The 14,753-nt window shown below is 54.4% G+C and overlaps 2 protein-coding genes across 2 annotated transcripts; both read right to left on the bottom strand.

The window, feature by feature from the left end:
- Positions 1 to 1,498: 1,498 nt before the first annotated feature.
- On the bottom strand, positions 1,499 to 3,769 carry J7T55_005090 (calcium-binding mitochondrial carrier protein aralar1; the record flags this gene model as incomplete). The annotated part of the gene is made up of 3 exons (XM_053144454.1): positions 1,499 to 2,230; positions 2,299 to 3,489; positions 3,569 to 3,769. 3 exons carry the CDS (start codon positions 3,767 to 3,769, stop codon positions 1,499 to 1,501), a joined length of 2,124 nt encoding a protein of 707 aa, XP_052992814.1.
- A 2,504-nt stretch (positions 3,770 to 6,273) lies between these two features.
- J7T55_005089 (uncharacterized protein) lies at positions 6,274 to 8,447 on the bottom strand (the record flags this gene model as incomplete). Its single annotated transcript, XM_053144453.1, has 4 exons — positions 6,274 to 6,564; positions 6,625 to 7,167; positions 7,229 to 8,278; positions 8,436 to 8,447. 4 exons carry the CDS (start codon positions 8,445 to 8,447, stop codon positions 6,274 to 6,276), a joined length of 1,896 nt encoding a protein of 631 aa, XP_052992813.1.
- Between the last annotated feature and the right edge of the window lie 6,306 nt (positions 8,448 to 14,753).

Below are 14,753 nucleotides of genomic sequence, written 5' to 3'. Positions count from 1 at the left end.
TTCCCGGCCCATAGGGTGAACAAATACCTTCTTATGTCTGCCTTTACAAATTTCCTTATATGTGCCTTGTATCAGCAGGAAAGAAGGGGAAAAAACGTGGATGTCCAGAAATAAAGACTTCTGAAGAGCAACCAGAGGGACTCGATCATCGGCACATTGATATAATCCATATGAAAGACACTGCTACTTATTGTCCATTCTCACAATTCAGCGTGAATAGTGTTTAAATTTTTCTGGAATTAACGTGGAACTACTCTGGATCAATCCGACAAGCAGACCGGGTGAGCATTAGTTGCCTTCATCTCCTCTACTCGACCACAGGCCTAGGACTTGTGTCTAGTTTGGCATGATGTGGGTCTTAGGCAGTGTCCGGGATCGAATACTTGGCCGTCCTTCACGGTGTTGTGAGGTATTCCTGAGAAATCACGATGGTCCGGAATGGCCTAAAACAAGTATATAGCTAGACTTGATGGTTTGATGTGAAGTCATTCCGAAAAGGTATGGCCCTTCGTCAAGGAATAGTACTAGTCACGCCCAGCAAGTCATCACTCAATCTTCCAAGTCGTTGAATTGAATAGTCATCATCTGCTGTCATTCATGTGTCCTACCCGGTCTAGCTAGATGAGAGCTCCCAAAAGCTCACCCATCTCCAAACAACTCTATCCTGACATTTCTTTCCTGATCGTTGGTATACATGACCCAAAGAAGGGTGTGCCGACGAGGCACAATTTAGACCTCCCCCGGGAGGGAATCTCTCAACCCTCTCTAGTCTAGTCCGACATGCCGTCTATGATGATGTAGAAGCCATCTATCTTCAGGCCAACTGAGGTCTATGCAAGCCCTCTAACAACTCGTTCTTATGTCTTCTTCTCTTCCCCCCTTACACGCGAACATAAAAGCACGCGCGCACACTTCCTCTATCTCTCTGCCAATGCCATCCTGGCTGTGCTGAGTTTGGGGTATAGCCCTGAAGACGGGAAGTTCTTCGAGGACTCTGCGACTATGGTAGGAATGAGATACAAATTCAGAAAACCACCTGCCTCATCGACAGGCAGGCGGGCAAAAGAGTTCTTGAAACATCTGCAGACATGAAAAAATGTGAAATCAAAAGTCAAAGGGGATAGAACTCTAAGAATATGGTGTAAAGCAAATAATAATGATCATGGTAAAAAGAATCTCCTTGGTTGCCTTGAAAACGCCGTGGGTACATGTCTATGCATGCATGCATATGCTCGTTGTGATCATTGAACATCTTGTTCCTCTCTGCTGCTACTGCCAGTCGAGGCAGAGGCAAGCATTGGGAAGTCTGGTGAATTTATGTCGCTTGTTTGGTCCATGTTGTGTGACCCTGGCTTTCCCCCAAGGGTGGAGAAGCCCGCATTCAGCCAGTGGGTGGGTGGATTTGATTGTTGGGGTTGTGCGTTGAAGGGTGACATCCGGCCAGAATGTGGTGGCCTGACTGCGAAGAATCATCTGATTTCTCAGATTCCATCCGCCTTTATGCCTTGGGGTTGCTACCCTGCATAAAAGAGGGGAGGTTCTTCCATCCCTTCGCATCTGGAAACTTCGCCCGTCCAAAGTCCTCATCCAGGTCCAGAATGATCTTGAGCGAGTTCCTGCTCCTCGCAAATGGGCTTGTGTCGATCTTGTCCTTGAGTGTCGCCATCACCTCCGAGACACCACTGCCGGTCTGACTCTTTTCGCCGCCTGGGAATGGGATTGTACGCTGGAGGAGCTCATATGCGGCAAGGGTAAAGCCGAACTGTGGCGAGGATCGGAAGATACGCGCTGGACCACCCTTGAAGAACGCCTTGAAACCCTCCTCCTTCATGATGGTCCTGGCAGCGTGGGTCAAGCCGTTGTAGGTAGTATCACCCTTGCGGGCTTCCACCTGGAGACGCGTCTTGATCACGTCGGCGGGGGTGGTGAGATAGGCCGCAGGCATACCGGCAATGGCGCCCGCCGTCAGGAGCTGGATAATTCCAAGCTTCTTGGTTGGCGACTCTCCGAACAGATCCTTCTTCAAGTGGCTATAAGTGGGGAAGTAGATTGCGGAGAAGGGCACGTCGCGGAGCAAGCAGGCGGAAGCTCCCTTGTAGAGGCCGGCGAGACCGAGGTTACGGACAATCCACATCGCCGATCGCTTGGGTGCAGTCTCAGCGCCTGACTTGACGGCTTCGCCTTGTACCTGCAATCGAATCTTGACGATCTCGAGGGGGTTGGTAAAGACCTGTTGGCACAAGATGAGTTAGCACGCCTCGTCCGGCACCAAAGTCTATTGCACGTGGGGATACTGACCACTTGACAACCACCAGCGCTTCCACCGGCCAGGATCTCAGCTGGCAGAGGGATGCTGCCTGTCTTCTTGTCCGTGAACCATCCCCGTACGAGGTCGTTGACGGTCAGCTTGATAGCCTTCTCCGGGGCCACGCCGACCAATTGCGGCAAGACACCCGAGTATAGACCAAGGACACCCTCGTTGCGAACAACCTTCCGGAAGCAGTCAATTGAGTTGTTATACAACTGCTGCCCCACCGCGGCACTTCTCTGGTTCTGCATTCGAGTCTTGACAAGGTCAATAGGGTAGACCATAAAGGCACCGAAAGCGCCAGCCAGACTGCCGAGAGCAAAGTTGTACCCAGACTCGAGGACCTTGTTGAGGATGGCTGCGCCTTTGGACTTGGCCTGGGTGAGAGCGGCGCTGTCGGCTCGATCGTCGTAAGCTGGGCTCCTCCAAGATGGATCCAACACTTTGGCAAAGTCTCTCAGGGCCAGGCGGCCGGATGGCTCGTCAATGCTGGCAAAGTGGAACAGGATGTCGGCCTCCATGGGAGTGAAGAGTGAGAACCGGGTGACCTTGGCGGCCTGGTTCAAAAACTCGGTGCGGGTGATCTTGCCATCGGAGCTCTTGGAACATGCGCGGCGGACAATGAGCTCTACCAGATCCATCTCCTTAATCATGTTCTGGAAAGCACGCACGTTGGCGTACGAGATCTTGCTGCCCTTGGAGATGTTGCACAGGGTGCTGAGGTGCTCGAGGAGGTGGTCGGACAGCTTGTGTCTGGACGTCTCGAGGATGATGCGCTCGAAATCCTCGGGTTCGATGTACCCATCGCCGTCCTTGTCGAAAAGCAGGAAGGCTTGTCGGATCCTCTCGCCCTGCAGACCCCGCAGCATCTGGGAGAACTGCTGGTAATCCATTGCGTGTCTCTTCTTGATGCTGCCGATATACAGCTTGGCCCACTCGCAATCCCAATCGAAGGGGATGCTTTCAGGTCCCTTGTTTAGCTCGTAAAGCCGGCGGAAATCCTCATACTTGACAGATCCAAGTCGCTCAACATCGAAGAGTCGGAATGCAATTTCGTACTCGGCATCCGGCTTGTTAAGGAGGTTCTCGAAGTATGCCCAGTCTGGCATGGTGATGCGGCCTTTGTTTTGTCGGTCGGCGACCTGGAAGAGCAGGCCATACTGGTCTCGCTTGATTTTGTGCTGTTTTCCGGGGCGAAGTGTCAGCCTTCTGGCATTGCGGGGCTTGGGTTCTAAAGGAATCAAACGGGCTTGAGCTTACATAGTCCTCGTCTGAAGGGGCGACAGCATCGATGAACTGGTCGGGACCCATGTAGAGCTCTCCGGACTCGGCGTCCTTCACAGCATTGGAATTGAAGCGGGCCTTTGTCTGTGCAGACACCTGCACAGGCTCCTCAGACCCTATGAGGGTCTCCTTGACAGCCTCCTTCACAGCGACTGCCTTAGGCATCGTGGTTGTCATGTCTTTGAGGCGAGGGGTGTGTGGTTGAGGAGGTGGGGGGTTTGGGTAGAGAGGGTGGATTCAAACAGAAGGGGGTTTGTAAAGGGAGTCAGGTTATTGCAAGCACATGAGGAGGACTGAGATGTATGGCGATAGGTCTTTCTCTCCAATGCTGGAGGCGAGGGCTGTCAGAGCGAAGAGCCTATGTCGTTGGTTGACTCAATCGTGCCAAAGGTCAAAGGGGTGAGCGGTCCGGTCGGAGTCCACTCTTTTCTTGATTCGCGATAATTTGGCCTCTTCGCACTGGTCGGGGTGGAGAGGAGAGGCGCACAACAGAGGCAGAGGGCGGGATGCAAGACAATAGTGGTATTGTAAGAATGACCGAGTCCTGGCGACTAGGAATTAGGTTGAAAATGACTTGTGCGACACGGTGTGAGTGATTGTCGACGTGTCGGTTTGTGTGTTAGCGAGCGGGTTGGTCAAGAGGCTGCTTGGAAATTTTCAAATGCAGAGCGATCCTCGGCGGGCACGGAGTAGTTCGGGGAATTGGCAGCTGGCCTACTGGTACCTAGCCCACAGCCCAGGGACCTTGCTGAGCAGCATGCCTTGCTCCCCCAGATCCAGGGGCTGGGGTACGGAGTGCCTAGACTTAATCCCTCTCTCTCTCCACGAAATGGTCCCCCGCACGGACCACATTTGCTCTAGTGCGACCGTTTCGCTTATGTTTTCATCCGCCTGCGGCCACCTCGCGCACAGCACAGGCCCAGACAAAGATGCTACCTCTACCTTGGGATCATCGCCTGTCGCCCCAAGGGAGCTTGCCTCGCTAACGCCGGACTCTCCCGACAGCCTGGGTGGAGAAAGCTTAAATATCCCTCAGGGCGGCAGTCAACCTTGGAGCATGACCACCTTCAATACAATCCTATCTATTCATTGAATACAGCGGCCGATAAATCAGCAATAGGGACAGACCAGAATGTAGAGACAGAGCAATTGATATGACGAGAGATAGACCAGCAAGTCCCTCATGCACTGTCATCATAGTCTCCTTTCAGTCTTACAATAGGCATTGGAGGTAGATGTAGATAACACACATCGGTGTGCCGGCAGTACTCGGGTCAATATAGTTCTCACAGTGGGTCTTTGTTCACCATCTCGTGGGCTCGGACTGGTGCGCTTGCGGCGCCCGATCTCTCTTCCGGATCTGCCAAGTGATCCGCAGGCCCGGATGGGTCAGTCAGCCCCGGGTTCCAAACATGACTGTGTCAGCGGCTGAGATACTGTCCAGCGATGTCCTGTCATGTCCTGTCCCATGTGTATGCCAGCCAAGTATCTAGGGCTTCAATCATTCCATGTGGATAGCTTGCACAGTATCCCTGATATTCTCACAAGTTTAGCTTGTTGTTTCTTGGAAGTATTTGCCTTGAGATATCGTCACCTTGGCAATTGGCGCTCGTGCTTTGGCTATCTCAGGCTTTTGACTTCGCCAAGGTCAACAGAGGTTGACCATTGTATAGAGAGGTTGACTCCACTAAGACCTTGTAGTACAGTAAAGGAACAAACAATGAGCAAGAGATACACTCAGATCACTTCAAAATCATGGCTCTGTTGTACACCGGTCTGCACTTCAGGGAGTGCTCCCACATTGATGCCATGCACTGGACTGAGCATATGTAGCAGTCATCACACACAAACTCAAAGGAGCACAGGTCAGCATGAGACTGATGCCATAACAACACGAGTCTTTTTCCCCCTTCTAAATTCAACTATGCTTCGTACACAATCATCATCATCACTCACTACTCAGCTAAGCTGTCGCCGCAGCCAAACCGCCTTAGCCTTGCCCGGGCCGAAATTGCTAGGGAAGACCAAGCCGTAGCCATAATCATGAACCGTGACCGACCCCCGAGCCACAAGTTTCCATTGCCCTTCCTGTCCATCCTTATATCTAGACCACCCCCTCCTAAAACCGAACGCCATGCAGATGTGCCGCACGCCTTGTCTGCCATTAAAGTATTGTAGGAAAAGCCGCAAAGCAGAATGCATCGCAAGAGTGCTGTTCGGGAGAGAAAAACAACCGCATTTTGTCATCGTTTTTTATCGTTGCATCGTCAGGTGTAAATTGGTATCGTGAGAGGTATCAAAGGGAAGAAGGATCGCGTAGGCCACCACTGTTGTGACCATCACAACCCGGCAGATTGGCCTATCGACCAGCCATAGCATGGCAGCATGAGGGGAGCATCTAAAGAGACGTTGATCGCAGCGAACAGTCCGCTGGCCCCGCGGAATGCAAGGGTGTGCAGGATCGGTGGTAGCGTGTCATGCCCGTGGATGAGGTCGTCTATGCCAAAGAAATATTAAGAAAGTTTCGTTCCATGCCGGCTGCTGCGGTGGATGGTAGCCAGATGAGCAACAAATCACACCTGAATCGAGATGTGGGTTGCGTATTTGGCTTCCTAAGCATATACAGAGGAAATGCAATTTTTCGTTCGGGCTCTATGCGAGTTGCAGAAGCAGTCGTCCCTTCAGGACTCGGCGAGGATCAGGTCGGGTAGGGGGAACTTCAACGAGGAAGAGGTCCCGTGAGAGGCACTGCATAGTGACAGCCGTGGAACAGAGTGGTGGAAAGGAAGTACGAATCCCTTGTTCACCTCCTCCTCGACGAAGGTGGAGGCCTTCTTGAATCGGCGGTCGGCGTACTTCTCGTAAACGGCAGTGTGGTGCTTTTGTGGGGACCGGCAGCACTCGAGCAGCATGGCCACAAGAGGCTTGAGCTGAATCCACGTGTATCCTGAGTAGTGGATGTGTCCGAGAGACTAGAAGGGGGTTAGCTTATGGCCGTCACTACGCTGACCCTAGGTTGGATCTGAACTCACCCAATCGCCCTTCTTTAGCATCAAGCGTGCTAGGCAGTGGGCACCAGCGGCAAGATAGCTGGGAGTGCACCCTATGAAGCGCTCGTCCATGATGGTCACCTCCAGGAAGTACTTGGCCAGGGTTCGAGTCTCCAGGTCGTAGTCGTCAGCCTTGCTGATGCGACGCAGGAAGCTCATGGGACCAGGCCAGCCCAGCTCGAACTGGAGCATGCTCAGCATGAAACGCTCCGCCTTGAGGATCTCATCCACAGTGTAGCCGCCATCGACCATGAAGACAATCTCTTGTACGGAGGGGCAGTTGATCTCCTCGTACTTGGCTGCAACAAAAATGGCTGTGGCGCCGACCAGTTGGAGCTTACCCAGAGACACCATCTTGTTCGACAAGAACCGGTCGATGTAGTTCACAGTCAGGAACAGGGTCTCGGGAAGCAGAGAGAATCGGTTGTGAACTTGAACGAGCCAGTCCATGAGCACGGAGCGCATGGACCACTGGATCTCGGCCTGGACTTCAGTCATGTAGTGAGGGTTCGGGAGCATTTTCAACTGGTTGGCAAAATTAGTTTGGGCGCAACGACGATCAATGGTGACTTCGTGGTCTGCATACCTCGAGTTCCCGCATGTACTGGAAGATCTCCTCGCCATACTCTGCAACCATGCTGACGTCCCACTCCTCCTCATCGATGTCGTCCTGCAGGCGATTGTCCTCGACATAGAATCTTGCCTCTTCTAACTCTTCCTGGATCCTGGAGCTCGCCCTTGGCATGAGCAGGGTTGTCGCGCCGGTGGTGGTATTGTCACCGTGTGATCTGAAGGAATGGGCCGTCGTGTATCCCTGCTCATCGTACAAGTCGTCATCATCCTCCTCATCCCAGTACTCCTCCGCCTCGTGCACAGAAGGCGCTGGCTCTAGTGAGTGCAGGGGAGCAGGCGCGGGGAGAGGCTGTGAGAATTTGGCATCAGCAGCCATGTGTTGCTCCACATGCTCTGAAGTCGGCACTTCGGAAGGATAATACGCGTCTTGTCGAGGTAGCTCTTCCATAGCGTCCTCGTAGGGCGCTTCGTCGATCTCGTCCTCGGCATCGTGGGGTTGCTCTTCCTGGATGGTGTGCTTGCTCTGTGTCCGGCGCAAGACGGGCGCGTCGGCGGTTCTGAGATAGGGCTGGCTCCTGAATTGGCGGCTGAGGGTTTTTTGTTTTTGCTGAGGCTCGTCATTGTAGACAAAAGTAGCTTTCTTAGCGGTGGTCTGCTTCACGACGGCGTGTCCTCGCGACTCGGTCTGAGAGATGCCATTGGTAATTGACGAGGGCTTCAGACCATTGGATGGTCGCTGAGCTGGTCTCAAAAAGGCTTCCTTGCTCTTGCCAACTTTGATAGCGTTCTCCTTGTTGTCGTCCTTGTAGGGAACCATCTTGGTCGTGTTTGCTGTGTGCTTCACAAAACCCTTGGTATTCTGGCTGACGATAGGCACAGAGGTATTGCTCAAATCTCCAAAGGCAGCTCGTTTGATAGGCCCCTTAAGCCCCGCAGCAGTCGTGGTACCATGGAAGTTGCCCTGATGGACCTGGTTGTTCTTGGACGCGTGGCCTGTGGTGTTGATGGACACGTTCTCGTTGTGACGGACTTGCGCTGCATAGGGTCGCAGCGGGCGCTGAGGCTATGATGAAGACGGAGTAAGTGAGCTTGGTGTCGCTTGATTGTTTCCAGCGGCGCAGGTTGTTGGAAGGAGATGGGACAGTGTGGGAAAATAGAACACAAGGAGACCCATTGGAAAAGGATTCTGAGGGCAGGCAGAGGAGCCAGCAGTTACTTACTTTCGCGTCCATGGTGAATTTTTCAGGCCGAAAGACACTGCTCGGCCGTATCAGATGCTGGCTGTTGCTGTTATAGCGCGATACAATGAGATGGCGTTATGGGGGTTGTCCCAAATGTTAAGCGCAGAGCTGGAAATGGAGTCGCGCACGCGATAACATGAAGTAACTGGTGAAGTGGTGGGTTGGCTGGGTGTGTTAGTCCTCGCGTGTTGGTCACTGTCGTCGATGAGAAGCTGTGCAAAAAGAAAACAGACGAGGAGTTGGCAAGTTTGTCTGTGATGTGGAGGCTTTTGGAGGTCGAGTGGCAAGCAGATGGGTGGTTGACTGGATGGTTGACTGGGTGATGACAGCCGCACCCGAGCTGGGAGACTCGAGGTGCTTGGTGCCACAAGGATGAGAGCTTGGAGGATTGAAGAAGTGGATTGCTCGAAAAGTTTATTTGGTAAACACGTTGCTGAGGGGGTGTGATAACTTGTGATAGTGCCGAGGAAAGAGATGTTGGTCTTTGCAGCTGCAGAGGGATGTGGCAGGTGCTAACTAACACAGCACAGTACGGGAGTACGATGCATGCAAGGAGAGGCAGGACAGGCAGGACAAGACAAGACGAGGAAACAATGAGGCACAAACACAAGCCTGGAACGTACCTCGAGGGTGATGGGCCGCGTGTGCGAGTGCGAGTGCGTGGTGGAAGGGGGAGGGGGGGTTGATCTGTTGACGGCGCGACAAAACGGCCGTCGAGGTAGCCAATGAAGGAAGTAGAAATCGAGGCTCCCAAGATTACCCGTCTACTAGCCCAGCTGCGAGATTGGCTTGTCCAAAAAGACGATGCAGAGGGTCGTTCCTGAAGATCAGAAGCGGGGAGGGGACCAAGTGCGTGGGTCTGCTGGGGCCAAGGACGAGGAGGAGGAGGAGGATGAGGAGGAGCCGGGCACAAGCACGTCAGATAGACTTGTTGTGCATCCCAGGTGGCCGTCCCAAAATGCAAACAATCAACTTAATCTCTAGCCTTACGAATGGGGTTCGCTAGCCCGTGATGACGGGCGTGTGTTTGTTTACTGCCGTGTTGTGCCTGGACAGGGATGCGTGCACGGGCCGGGATCTGTCGTCGCGCCGGCGACCGGCATGTTCATGACGCCGATCAATGGGCCAGCCAATAGGGCGAGTGGTGGTGGGGCGCGCTTAATTCCCGTCGCGTCACCCAACGAGCACCCGCAAACTGCGACAATGCAATAAGAGATGACTCAACACCTGAAATATATCCCAGAATCCCGTTATATCCAGCTCATAGTTATTGAATACCACATGCACGAATTTATTTCAATCCATAGGGCGTGGGGGTGCAGAAAAACCGGCTAGATCTAAGTCGACCCACATCGCGTCACCCGTCCCGCCTTCTGCGCGAGCCCCGCGCCAGATCACGTGCACCGAATCGGGTACCTCTTAATTCTGTGTCGCAAACTCGCCGTCTTCAGAAACCTCGTGTCGCATGCATTCCAAAGTCATTTTTACCATGTATTTTACTGTTCCCGACAGTCCTTGCAGTGCACCTCGTGTCGCGCATTGCTCTGTCACCAGGAAGAGGGGTGCTTGGTCACCAAGGTTTTTGTTTTTGCGACCGGGCGGTGCTGCGCAGACGGGTGCTTGTGCTTTGCAGTGAGTGGCTTTGGAGGTGGGCCGCTGTAGCTGGCTGGGCTCGCCCCTGGGCCTGGTTGTTCGTGGCCGACCCCTTCAGGCCTTGTTCTGGCCAGTAGGATCGCCGTCGCATTCCCTCGCCTGGGGCCACATGAAGCACAATGTTTTTGCTGCCCCAGCGCGACTGACAGCTGCATGTTGCGTTCGTCCTGGAATTGGTTGCAGATAGAAACAACGGCTTTTTGAGTTCTGAACCCTGCGTCCCGAGTCTTGACAGTCGACGCAATCAATCAATCAATCAATTACGAAAGGTGGGTGCGACCGTCCAGCCCCACTGCCGCGCAGCCCCCCCTCCTCTCTCTCCAGATCAAATTGCCCCAGTGACGACTATCCAGCGAAGCGAGCGGGACTCATGCTCTGCTCCCGCCACCGAAACTTACCCCCCAAGGCTCCTCGGATCATGTCATTCACTCATTAGCGACAAATGGTGTGCGACCATGACGCTACCGCAGAATCGACAGACAGCAAGACCGCAAATTTCCCTCACTCATCCCGGATTGACCTGATTGTCCAAGGATATGGGATTGCCCTATGGCATCGCCCATCTGGGGCCTCGACATTCCAAGGTTACGAAGCGCTGGATGCGACCGACCGTCGCAAAAGGGCTCATCAGGGGGGGTCAGCATGACTGAAAACGGCTCAGCTCTCGATCGGCTACCCGCCTCCCCTCTGCCCCCCTTCACCCCGGCGGCCGCAGGCCAAACAGCACAGCAAAGCAAGCGGGTCCCCCAGCCCTGACATCCGCGAGACCCGTGGCTCCATAGTGGACGAGAGTTGTCTGATGCGTCGCGCAATCGTGGTCCCCCTCGTCAAGGCAAATGGGGAGTACGAGTCCTGGCTCCCGAGCTTCTGTTGCGACTCAGCTAATGTGCGCTACGGCACTTGTCTTGCATTGCATGCGACAATTCTCCACCCAAAGACTCCGTGGCAGCATCAAGGGACTTGCTTTTAGAGGGGACGACTTGTTGTCTTGCGTGGGCCGCCCGCAATGTTGGCGATTTAGCGAGGGCGCCCAATGTCCGTCCTGTTTGGCAAGCTGCTTGCGCCTAGATGAGTTTCCCACCAATTGGTTCCGGAGTGAAGCGCACCCCTAAGCTGCCGAACTGTACTCTTTTGGCCGTTGATCAGCCAGCACGGCCGTTAGTCTCTTCACATAGCGAACTCGATGGGTTATGGCTTCGCTGTCGATGGCAAGCTGGGCAGCCTGGGCTTCGCAGTAGCGCTGCATATGGTGTGGCGGACCGTATCAAGATCCAAAGACACCACCACCACCACCCATCCATTATTGCTTGCATGTGGTTGAGATATCCTGGACAGTTGTGTCCCAGGCCCAGCCACTAAAGGTTGAATGACGACCCTCGTCCGAATCGCAATCATCCCCGGCTGCTTGGATCGGGGAGCTTGCTGGTCAAACTCTCGGTCTGTCTCCTCAATGACGGATTCCCACTACCCGGACATCAAGGTGCAAAGGCGATTCCCATACCAGCTGCTCCAATTACGGGATATCGCCCCTCAGCTCAATACTACCTGCCTGAGACCCTTCGCCTTCTCGTTCATGCGTACATAGATCCCGATCAATTGCTCTGGGCAGAATACGTCTCACCGGCTGTCCGAGGTCAGGTTCGCATCATGGAGCGATATGAGACGACGAACTTTGATTCAACGAATCACAGGACCAGGCCGGCACCACTCACTCGGAAGCTTGACCTTGCGCCAGCAAGAGTCGCACACACACAACCCAACAGAGGATATGGTTTCTCACCCTCTGTCATCATGTGCTTGTCGCAGTGGTATTTTCCCACCGTCGCGCGACGAATTGACTGGCCCGATTCCAAGTCTGGCACCTGAAACCAACCCATAGAGCACCAGCTACTAAATGAGTAAATGCCTCTCGGACGGGGGTGCGCGATCGCGGCGCTCAGATTGCCTTGCCTCCAGTCAGCCCCAGAGCCATAAGAGACAGTATTATCCCACGGGTACCTGACCGCGCATGGAATCTTGTCTGTTGGCCCGATCCGGTTCGCGCACAAGGCCCTTCGTTACATACTGTACTTGCCGTGCGTCTCGCGCTTGGCCTGCCATTTGCCCACATGATGTGACTGTGTGCGATCCATCGACCGATGTGTCTGACTGACTGACAGGTCCTGGTGGCCCCAGAACGATGGATGACCGGGCCGCGCGACAAGAGATTACGGGAGCTTGGGACAGCGCAAGACTGACTGCCCTCTCAACAAGCCTGTCCTGTCGGCGCACACACGCAGCAGCCATGAGCTATTTCTAGGCCGCGCTCTTACCAAGAACGAATGCGCCCGAATCTTTCGGGCTCTTCCTATCAGGTCGCCATCCTTCACTACCAATCCCCGGCGGCACTGGCGAATGTCTGTTTGTTTTTAGGCGCATTCGACAGCAAAGGGCGAGCCCCTGTCTCACAACCGACTGGCAGGCGACCCGTCCTCTGGCGGTCCGCAAGCGCCAATTGGACGGGTGGGGTTCGCGATCCACTCCACCTCGCGGCCAGCGACGAACAGATGCCAACGTTCGTTCGCCCGCCTTGCGCATTGCGGAATCGTCGCCTAACGAGAACCTGCCTGGGCGAGCGACTGACCTATTGTATACCGGAACGATCGCAAGAGAGAGACAGAATCAAATGCTTCGGCTCTGGCCCTGGCTCTGCTATTGTTAATCTAGTAGCAAACCAGTAATGCGCCTGGCTTGTTCCCCGTCCTGACGTGGATTGGATCTGACCCCCTCCCCCTTGAGTTCCTTCCGTCACCCAGCCGGCAAGGTTTGACAAGTTAAGCTTGCGCACCAACGCAACAGCGGCATCCCGGCTGTGGGGAGTTTCGCCCGCCAGCCCATCCCCATCCTTCAGCTCGATGGAATGGGCCCAGGCTCTGGTTTGGGCCGCACCGTGAACTGAGTGAGTGTGAGGGAACAAGCGGCAAGGCGGGCGGCCAAGCGTGCGTGTACCGGTGTGAACGTGGACTCCAAGAAAGCACGCTATACGTTTCGCAAGACGTCTGCGTTACCCTGTGCCCATCGCGAGAGCCGCCTCTGGCTCGCTCACTGAATCACTTCCCCCGGGTCACCTGCTATTCCCAACAATAAGTCACGATCACAAGCCTTGGAAGCGGAGGCTCGACGGGGTCTCGAGTCGGAGATGATGTGCATGTTCAAGGGCCCTCAAACCTTCCAAAGTCAGGTATTCCTTGGAGGAACAGACTGCTGCGTACTCGATCTAGACCCTCGGGAGGGGAGGGGTCTGAGGGCGGCCACCAAGCCGTTTTAGCCCGCAGCATGCATGGATGGTGTTCGTGAAGTCTCCTGCCAGTCAAGATGCGCAGGTGATCGTTTGTTTCCCATCATCTAAGGAAACAGTGGCAGGTCTACCTGCGCATCAGTCTGCACCTCTCACTCCCGCCGGGTTACAGATAGATATGTGGTGGTTTCCCAGCCGCTCGCTGCGCCAGTCCTGTCGCTCGAAAGAGAGGCGGCCCGCCGATCGGCCGGGGTCGAATTCAGGATCGAGCGAGACAGACCCCAATTTGCGCGACCTGAAATGCCTTGGTCAAGGTTGCCACAACTCCACCCAATCTCAAGTGATTGATGATGGGCACGATGAAGGGGCAGCACCCAGCTAAGGGCCAGGCTTGCCCCTGCCCGTTTGCCTGTTCCTCGGTAGGATATGCGCTGGAACGCTTATTTGAATGTGAACATAGTGCTGCTGCGACAAGATAAAACGTAGTCACCCATTGCAGCTTGGCGTGTCGGGCGCACAGCGATTCAAGGCGCAGGTTGGTTCGCAGGACGCAGACCGAGACGTACTGTAGATAGACGGGTGCCGGGACGAGGGGAAGAAGGTTTGCGCTCGTATGTTTCACTCAGGATTCGGGGTAAACAACCCTCTCTAATTATCTGGGGGAGCAGCCTATCTATCTATCTATCTAGACCTGGAAAAGAGAGGCATGACATGGAATATAGTAGCGGGAGGGGAGTGGCTGTCCTGTCTTGCGCATAAAAGAAGCGGAGAGAGGGCATTCTACCACGGATAAGAGAGTCGGGTCTTTGCGACGCACGAGACGTAGAATGATCTCGTTAATGGACAGACGAGCAGGTATTAGCGGCAAAAGTGCTGTACGTAAGAAAGAAGTAGAGCGAGAGACAGAGCGACACAAGTCGCCAGGATTGCGCCAGTCTGGTGCAGCGACAGATCTGAGCACTCAGCGCATTTGACCCAGGCAGACAAGAGAATACAGGTCGCACCTGGGCTGCGACTATCAGGCAAGAAAAAAGGCGGTGCTGCGCTGTGCTGTGCTCTGCTGCGCTGTGTTGGCTTGTGTGTGTGTGTGCGCGCGTGTGTGAGTTATGTTATGTTGAGTGAAGTGTCAGTGTCTGGCTTGTGAGGTGACCCGCAGCGGGCAAGCGGGCTTCTGCGCTATTCGCCTATTGAGGCCGTCGAGACAAACCCATCCTCTTCGCTGCGAACTTCTCCTCTTTCCCTCCTAACCCTCCGGACTCTTCACCCGCACCCATCAAACAACGCCAGAATCACCAGGTAAGCCATTTCCACCCATCATTCGAGGCATTGGAAGCATTCTCAGCCGTCCCCTACTTCCTCATTCCATT

This window comes from Diaporthe amygdali, assembly GCF_026229845.1.
Source record: "Diaporthe amygdali strain CAA958 chromosome Unknown NODE_17_length_903054_cov_64_435670, whole genome shotgun sequence".
In the NCBI taxonomy this organism is placed as follows: Eukaryota; Fungi; Ascomycota; class Sordariomycetes; order Diaporthales; family Diaporthaceae; genus Diaporthe; species Diaporthe amygdali.
Note: the sequence above shows the minus strand (reverse complement) of the source record. Positions and strands in the feature narration are given on the sequence as shown.